Genomic DNA, 9,384 nt, shown 5'->3' on the forward strand with positions numbered 1-9,384 from the left:
GTGTTCAGATTGAAGACTGAAGAGAATATTTTGCAACCAAGGTACAAGGCAAGATTGATTGTGAAGGGATTTGGTCAAATAAAGGGAATTGACTTTGATGAGATTTTCTCACTTGTTGTGAAGATGAGCTCTATCCGAGTTGTTTTGGGATTAGCAGCTAGTCTGGATTTGGAGATTGCGCAGCTTGAATGTGAAGACTGCATTTCTCCATGGTGACTTGGAGGAGGAGATTTATATGGAGCAGCATCAAGACAGTGGTACAAGAAATTTGATACTTTCATGGAAGCAAATGGGTACAATAAGACTACTTATGATCATTATGTATTTGTGAAGAAATTTTCTGAAAGTGACTTTATAATTCTCCTGTTATATGTTGATGACATGTTGATTATTGGTCACAATACTGTCAAGATTAAAAAGTTCAAAGGAGAACTCAGCAAATCCTTTGCCATGAAGGATTTAGGTGCTGCTAAGAAAATCCTCGGCATAAAAGTCATTCGTGACAGGAAGAAGAAAGAACTTTGGTTATCTCAAGAGGGATATATTGAAAAAGTTCTTGAGAGATTTAATATGAGCAATGCAAAGCCTGTTGTTTCTCCACTTGCAGGTCATTTTAAGCTTTCTTCAAAGGAATGTCCTATAAGTGAGCAAGAAAAACAAGAAATGAAGAATGTCCATTATGCATCAGCAGTAGGGAGCTTGATGTATGCCATGGTGTGTACAAGGCTAGATATTGCTCATGTCGTTGGTGTTGTTAGTCGGTTTCTTTCAAATCCAGGAAAAGAGCACTGGGCAGCATTAAAATGGATTCTCAGGTATCTCAGAGGTACTTCTAAAGTATGTATACACTTTGGGAATGATAAATCTGTGTTGGAGGGTTATACAGATGCAGATATAGCAGGTGATATTGATTCAAGAAAATCCTTGTCTGGTTATTTAACTACTTTTGCAGGGGGAGCAGTTTCATGGCAATCAAAACTGCAGAAGTGTGTTGCTTTGTCAACTACAGAGGCTGAGTATATAGCAGTTACAGAAGCTTGCAAGGAAGTGTTGTGGATGCAGAAATTTCTACAAGAGTTAGGCCACGAGCAAGGAAAGTATGTTTTGTACTGTGACAGCCAAAGTGCAATTCATCTCAACAAGAATTCCACATTCCACTCACGTTCGAAGCATATCGATGTGAGGTATTATTGGATTCGTGATGTGTTAGAATCAAAGATGCTACAGCTTGAGAAGATTCATACTGATGAAAATGGTTCTGATATGATGACTAAGGTATTGCCAAAAGAAAAGCTTGCAGTGTGTCGAGATATTGCAGGTATGGGGGAACCTTCCTCCATGTGATCGGGAGGGGGAGATTTGTTGTGGTCCCTCCACATGGGCCATATTTGGGCTTTTACCCTAAGCCCACTTTAATTTGTTTTTATTGTGGAAGGCAGCCGCCGCATGCAACAGCGAGAGAAACAAAGCAGCAACGCAGCGAGAGAAACAAAAAGGAGAGAAAGAAAGTGTGCAGATTTCTTCAGCGCAGTTTCAGAAAAACTCAATTTGTCGGAGTTTCAACCGTTGGATCATCGTCAAATTTTGATAGCGTGTTCGTAACCTCTTGGGCATCATTCTGAACGATGGAGATCGGATTTTGACATATGTAAGTCTGTCCGAATTTAGAAAAATGAACTGAAGAAATATAGGATTTTCACAATTTTGTGAGATTCTTCTTATTCCTAATTATTCTCTTATATTCATCATGGATTCATGGGCGCAATTATGATCAAGAAGAGCATAAGAATCAAATACATTTTACTTATTGATAGCATAATTGGTTGGTTTATGCATATGTAATAAAACTAAGTCTTAGATACGCCTAAATTAATTCTAGAATTTATGTATGTGATAAGAGCTTGTACTTTTATGATATAAGACTAAGTTTGTTGTAATGAATTTAAGTTGGTACTCATATGTAAGTCATGAATAATCATATGTGATTGATATTAATACGATGCTGATTGATAAGAATGCCAATAGTTCAATTCTTAACTAATTTCAGAATTATTAGAGCTTATTAATTTTAATATGTTTAAATTAAATATGAGCATATATAGTTCAATTCTTAATTAATTTCAGAATTATTAGAGCATATTAATTTTGTTTAAATTAAAGATGAACATAGTTCAAATTAAAAACTTCATTAATATTGTAGGTGTTTAGTTTAGATTATGTTTGGCATCTAATTAATCATGATCTAGTTCCATGCTGTGTAGGTTTTGATCAAGATACATAATGAAACATGTTTATCAGATCAGTTGAAAAATCTGATCGAATTACTTTAGCTGCCATAGTTCTTTGTCTTGAATCTATATATATATATATATATATATATATATATATATATATCAAGGTTTAAAGTAAAGTCCAAAAAAAACCCATTGTCTTTCTGCTAATACTACAACCAAAATACTTTCCCTATAATCGGTTCGGTCGAGATTGTCTTTATAGATCATTAAACAATTAATTGGATAAAAACCAGTTGTGTCGAATATGAGATCGATGCTCTATATATTCCTCGCAATCCTCATATGAACAAGTGTGATGATCTATCGGCATGTGGAAGTTGGATGCTCGAGGAGGAGACGATTAATTAATGTTGCTAAAGTTTTTATTGATATATCTGGCTTTAATTGAACTACTCTTTGTGCAACATCTCAAGGCTACTGCATGCTGCTACACTCAACCTTCTTCTTTATATATATATTATCTCTTGTGGATTTCTTTCTTATTTTTCTCTGAATCTTTGCGAGTGTGTATAAAGATTGGATGTATTCAAATAGGAAAATTAGAAATTGAAGAGAGGCCTGATCTAGATAGATATATATTCACTAATTTCCTTAATTCTCAAAGTGTCAACAGTAACAGGTCTGCATCTTCATCTTCAAAAATGGTGGCGACAGCTAGCCTGATTGGAGATAGAGATAAAGAAGGGAAAACAGATGCAACAATACCATTTAGGTCTCTCAGTGTCATGAAAATTAAGGATTCAAAAGCTTCAACCTCTCTCAAAGGGAATCTCTCTGGACCAGGCATCCAAAACTGAAAACTCTAGCAGAGACTTAACGCCATGGAGAAATGTTTCTATGTGCAGATTTCCTTGGCATCATATCATTTTTCTTTGGTCAATGCCCAACTTTTAAAGTTATTCAGAAGTCGACTTCCTGCTTGTTTTTATCTGAATCCCAAGGATTGGTAAGGGCCAAGAATAAGAGAAGAAGAAGAGGTTGGCCATGTATTGGATTACTGTTAAGTTTATCATAATCATGTTCGATTGAAGCTTGATCTATATATTTTCTATAAAATTTGATCACTAAAAGATAATTCGCATTAACTTAGGGGTCACGTTTTCCATAAATAGTCAAACAAGAAAGTGATTCCGACGGTGACTTCTATGGATCATAATTTTTCTATTAATTTTATTTAAATTAAATAAGGAAAATAGAGAGAAAATATTGCTAAAGTTTATTGTACGATTATCTTATATCTATTTTGGTAGAAATTTCTTCACCAATTATCTTTCTTTTGAAAAAAAAAGAGAGAAGACTTAGAATGATATATATCACTATCGTGAATTAAATGGATCATTAGATTTTTATTTTCCAAGTCTATTCAGTCAATAGAAACAATTAGGCAAGAAATAAATCCTAATGGTGACTTCCATGGATCATATATTTTCTTGTTGATCTGCCTTTGAACTACTCTTTGTGCAACATCTCTCTCAGCTCATCTCATGGCTACTACTACTGCTACACTTGAGCTTCTTCTTCTTTACCTCTTCTGGATTTCTCTCTTATTTCTTTCTGGATCTTTGCAACTGTGCATAGAGGAGGAAAGGAAGGCTCTGCTGAGTGTGAGAAGTGGTTTCCCTGTCCTCGATAGAGGGCTATCTCCATGGGAGGGCGTCGACTGTTGCAGTTGGGAACGTGTAGAATGCAACATGGCAGGTCATGTTATAGAACTTGACTTCTCTTTAATTATTAATTATGCATATGATCATGTTTTCAACAGAAGCGAGATGCATCCTTCATTGTTTGATTTGAAGCATTTGAAGTATTTAAATATAAGTGGGAACAATTTTGATGGACAGTCCAATTCCTGGCTCCATTGGATCTTTAACTCAATTGCAGCACTTGGACCTTATGGGCTGTGATTTCGGAGGAGAAATTCCCCACCAACTTGGCAATCTCTCCCATCTACGTTATTTATCTCTATATGACAATCGGATTTCTGGAAAAATACCAGCATCTTTTGTCCATCTCAGAAACCTGCAGTTCTTGGACCTAAGATGGAATTCTATAAGCGGAGAGATACCAAAAGACATTGGAAACCTCAAAAACATAGAAGGCTTGTTCCTCGGTGGTAACAATCTCGAAGGTGTAATACCGAAAAGCATAGGAAACTTGAGTAAAATGTCAAGTTTGGACCTTTCTCTTAATGGAATTGTTGGAGGCTTACCGGAGATTATTGGCAATCTGACTACATTGAAGAGGTTGGGATTAGAATCTAATCAGATTAGTGGAAAGATACCAAATTCAATTGGAAATCTCCACTACTTAGAAGACCTCGATATCTCTGGTAACAACATAAGCGGATTGATTCCTGATACCTTAGGAAGTCTATGCAACTTGAGTGGAATTGTTCTCGGTTATAACAGTATGACAGGGAGAATTGTTGAATTCTTTGAACAACTATCAAGATGCAGAACTAATAAACTTCTTCACCTTGACTTGTATAAAAATCAGTTTAGCGGTCCTTTTCCAAGTCATTTTGAGAGGCTTCAGAGATTAACTTATCTAAACCTTGGTCGGAATCAATTGAGTGGCTCAGTTCCAGCATCCTTGGGGAAATTGTCTTCATTAGAGTGGTTAAGCTTAGATTCAAACCACTTGGTTGGAGACATCACAGAAGTCCACTTTGCCAAGCTCACAAATTTAGAAACCGTGGATATATCTAACAACAACTTGTCGGTCAAAGTGAACCAAGATTGGCTTCCTCCATTTCAAGCAAGTCAAATTCTAATGGGCTCTTGCAACTTGGGACCCAGATTTCCTCCATGGCTGCAGAACCAAACCAGTTTAGTTAACCTAGACATATCAAATAATGGAATATCAGATGCTTTTCCTGATTGGTTTTGGAGATTGTGCTTATCGGGAATGAGGCTAATTGTTTCTCACAATCATATGAGAGGGATATTGCCGCGCTCTTCAGAATGCTTCAAGGATGTAAGTTGGTTTGATTTGAGTTACAACAACTTTGAAGGCTTCATTCCACCAATGCAATCTGATTTTTTGGACCTTTCTCACAATTTCTTTTCTGGACCAATTCCTAAAAGCATGTTTGGTGAGTATAGCATTTCCTATCTGATTTTGTCCAATAACAAACTGAATGGCAGCATTCCGTCTTCCATTTGTACACATACAGAATTGCAAATTATGAACCTCGCTATAATGATTTATCTGGAACACTCCCAGATTGTTGGGGTAATGCATCAGAGCTAGCGATCATTGATGTTTCCAACAACAAATTATCTGGAAACATCCCCCGAACATTTGGGTTTTTAGTCAAATTGCAATCACTGCACATGAATAATAATAATTTATCTGGTATAATTCCCTCAACTTTACAACACTGCAATCAACTTGTAGTTATTGATTTGAGCTGGAATAAATTGTCTGGAGCTATACCCAAATGGTTTGGAAGGAGACTATCAGCATTGCAGGTTCTTTCTCTAAGGTCAAATAATTTTACTGGTGCAATTCAACCACAACTCTCTTTGATGCCATCCCTCCAAGTGCTGGACTTAGCTCACAATAATCTCTTTGGCTCTTTGCCTCCAAATTTTGGCAGGTTTAGCTCCATGATGGCAAGCCAGAACAAAAATGAATCTACTCCATTATATGATGGTTCCATTTATTACTCGGAGAGTGTTATCATAAGTGCTAAGAATTCAGAACTTCCATACACCACTTCGCTTTCAGTTGTCACCAGTATTGACCTCTCAAATAATAATCTCTCAGGTGACATTCCTAAAGAGATCACAAAGCTCCATGGCCTTCGCTTTCTCAACTTGTCTTTGAATCATTTGTCAGGAAACATACCAGATGAGATTGGTCAGATGGGTCAACTAGAATCACTTGATCTTTCAGAGAATCAATTGTCGGGTAGAATTCCTTCAAGCATCTCTAATTTAAATTTTTTGAGCACCCTAAATTTATCTTACAACAATCTTATTGGGAAAATACCAACGGGCACTCAGCTACAAACTTTCACCAACTTGTCTTACATCGGCAATCCTAAGCTTTGTGGGGAGCCACTCCAAACCAAGTGCCCAGGCAACAACGCATTATGATGGATGAAGAAGAAGGACATGCATGAAGATGATGAGCATGGAGGAATTTGGTATTTCATTGGGATTTTTCCTGGATTTGTGTTTGGCTTCTGGGGATTCATGGGTGCAGTTATGATCAAGAGGAGCACAAGAATCAAATACATCCTACTCATTGACAGGATTTGTAATTGGTTTGTGTATGGTAATCAAATTACAATATTCTAGAAGCTTGTAATTTTATGATATTCAGACCAAGGTTGTTGTAATGGATTAAGGTCGACATTAGTACTTAAATTATGGATCATGTATGAAAAGTGTGTTTAAGTGAAACCATATTGCTTATCCACTAGTTCTTAATTTTCTCAAACATGTGTGTGATCAACCTTTATGTTGTGAACATGTGATCTCCATGTTGATGTGTTTTTTCTTTGGTATATTAGTGTTGAATGCATGCTACATGATCTTTGCCAACACAGGCACAATCAAGATTCAAAATCTTGAATCATGTTGAAACAGGTATGGTTGGTGGTCGATTGATTTCCTTCCCCCATTTTGGCTGTGGAGATATGCATTTGGTTGGTTTGAATTCACGGGATCAATGAGGTCCTTAATATTTGAGGCACCATTGACAGCAAGAGACCCGTGGTTAAGGGCTTTCGGATTCTAGGGTTTAGGACGAGGCATAAAGATTACTTCTTCATAAAAGTTCTCCAATTTCTCTACATCGAAGGTATGCTCCTTCATTTTGATAGCTATTGCTCCACGAGATCTTATGATTTGCTGAATGAGGTAATTGTGCAAAGCTGGAGAGTATTGTTGTTGGCGCTAGCTGTTGAAACAAATGGCAATCATCTTCACTCCAATGGCGCTGATGAAATTAATGCCTTTTCAATCTGTATGATATTAATCGAAGCTCTAGCTAGTTCATTGCACAAAAATGAAGCTGAGTTTTATTCATTTTATGTGCATGCTTCTTCAATCAAATGAAATGCGCTTGGCCATGACATTGATCAGGTAGCTAGGTAACTCTTTCAATTCTTTCTCTAGCTCGACATCAAATGTTTATGGTTCCTCTGATTTTTGCCACCATCTTCTTGGTTGTGAGTCTTCTACCATCGTCGACTGTCCGTTAGGTAGTCTCAACTAGGCAATTTCAAACGTTTCTTTACTAGTCTAGAAGCTGAAGCATCAGAACTCTGGCCAGTTGTGTCTTGTGGTGCCGTTTCTCAATGAGGTATTCTCGAACACTACTCAATTCACCTGGCTCGAGTTGTAAGAGATTCCATATGGCCGATTTTATTTAGTGAGATAAAGAGACCATCTAAGCATTGCTCCTGAGAAACAGAAACACAACAAAAACTCAGGTGTATAATAATCTTAATTAGCATTATGCTTACGATATTTAGCAGATAGTTGAATCACTTTACACTAGTAATACTCCTGATGAGGGGTGGATAAACTTAGCAATGAAGAACAACTTAGCATTGTTAAAGTTTGCTAAAGTTTTTGTTGATCTGTAGCCTTTAAGCTCTTCGATCGTTTCAACATCTCATGGCTGTTACGTTGTCTGCGTCAGTAGGAATATATCTCTCTATGAGATATACATCAATCACTAGTGTGAATTTATGATCAGATTTTTGTTTTCCAAGTCTTCCACATGGTGTGTGGAGTTGACCTGGAGTCAAAAAGTTAGAAGAATATATAATTGTGGCTAGTGGAAACAGATGAGATCATGAAAAAGATATGCAAGACAATCTCTGTAGATTAACTTCATTGGATTTTGGTCGATAGAGACAAGTTAGTCAATAGGAATAGTTAGGCAATTAGCACTAACTCTGATGGTATTGGTGACTTCCATGGAATTTCCTGTTAATTTTGAACAAATTAAATAAGGGATATATAGAGCTGGAAGAAAAATGCTACCGTCAGTGAGAAATTTTCGTAGGATTGACTCAGTCATTTTTAAAATTAATTGAATTGAAAAAATTAAATATTTTGATGATTGTTGAAAAACTTTCGTAGAACTGAATTAGTTGAATTAGTCATGTTCACAAAAGAATTGAATATTTAGATTATAAAAAAATTAAAAAAGATGTATTGTATATCATAATCTCTCGCGAAGGCAAGATGTTTGGCAATGACTTTCATGGTTTATCTTCTATGTGCTACTCTCAAGGAGTTTGATTGAGAGTTTAACTTGGCGAAGTCGAGACAATATCTTTCTTTGTCATAACCAACTGTAATTTCTCGATTTACCTCCTCACAAATGATTATGGGGCCGATTGTGTAGGCTGCTGAGGTGGCAGATTACATTTTTTTACAGGCGAGAGTTACTTAGAGATGTTCATTTAATATCATAAATTAGTTTTAGGTCATACATACTTTATTTACCTGTAAGATAGATAAATATAATTGCTGCAATATATAAAAATTAATTTTAATTAAACTATTTCATATTATAACAATTATAGTTATATTGAAAATAATTTTAATCGAGTTGATAAAAAATATATTAATATAATTATATTTTATATAATAATTTTAATTAAGATAGAGTAATTTTATTGGGCATAATTATTATACAAGGTATTTTTAATGAAAAAATATCTATATTTATTATTCTAATCTGAATTTATATTTATCTATATTTATTATTCTAATCTGAATTTAAAAAAAAACACTCACTCAATTGAGTTTCCAGTTTAAGCAGAGAAAGGTGGATATTTATCTGTTTTTAATTAGGTTGCATTGTTTAACGGATCATTTGTAATTAACGATGAAATAGGCATTAATTTTATGATGAAGCCATGAAAAAAAATGATAAATCTTAGTCAGTCTTATGGACTTAATCCCTGGGGGTCCTGATCCCACGGAAGTTTCCCACCGACTACCAGGGTAAATCGGGAAGTGCATACGGCGGCCAATCTAGATGCTCAGCATCCTTTGATTGCGTTCCCCATTTGGAGAAAAATTCCTGCAAATACGCCGTAGCTGGGGATCAAACCGCG

General features: G+C 35.8%; 1 protein-coding gene and 1 pseudogene across 1 annotated transcript in view; both read left to right on the forward strand.

Moving 5' to 3' along the window:
- Positions 1-216, forward strand: part of LOC141832540 (uncharacterized) — a 1,890-nt gene extending 1,674 nt beyond the window's left edge. The window contains exon 2 of the mRNA XM_074720035.1: positions 9-216. Coding sequence (XP_074576136.1) covers positions 9-216 — 208 coding nt within the window. The remainder of the gene's footprint in view (positions 1-8) is intronic.
- Positions 217-3,778: 3,562 nt separating this feature from the next.
- LOC141832541 (receptor-like protein EIX1) lies at positions 3,779-6,601 on the forward strand (annotated as a pseudogene).
- The last annotated feature ends 2,783 nt before the right edge of the window (positions 6,602-9,384 follow it).

This window comes from Curcuma longa, chromosome 7 (assembly GCF_044706935.1).
Source record: "Curcuma longa cultivar G26 ecotype Majalengka, Jawa Barat chromosome 7, ITB_CL_G26_1.1, whole genome shotgun sequence".
In the NCBI taxonomy this organism is placed as follows: Eukaryota; Viridiplantae; Streptophyta; class Magnoliopsida; order Zingiberales; family Zingiberaceae; genus Curcuma; species Curcuma longa.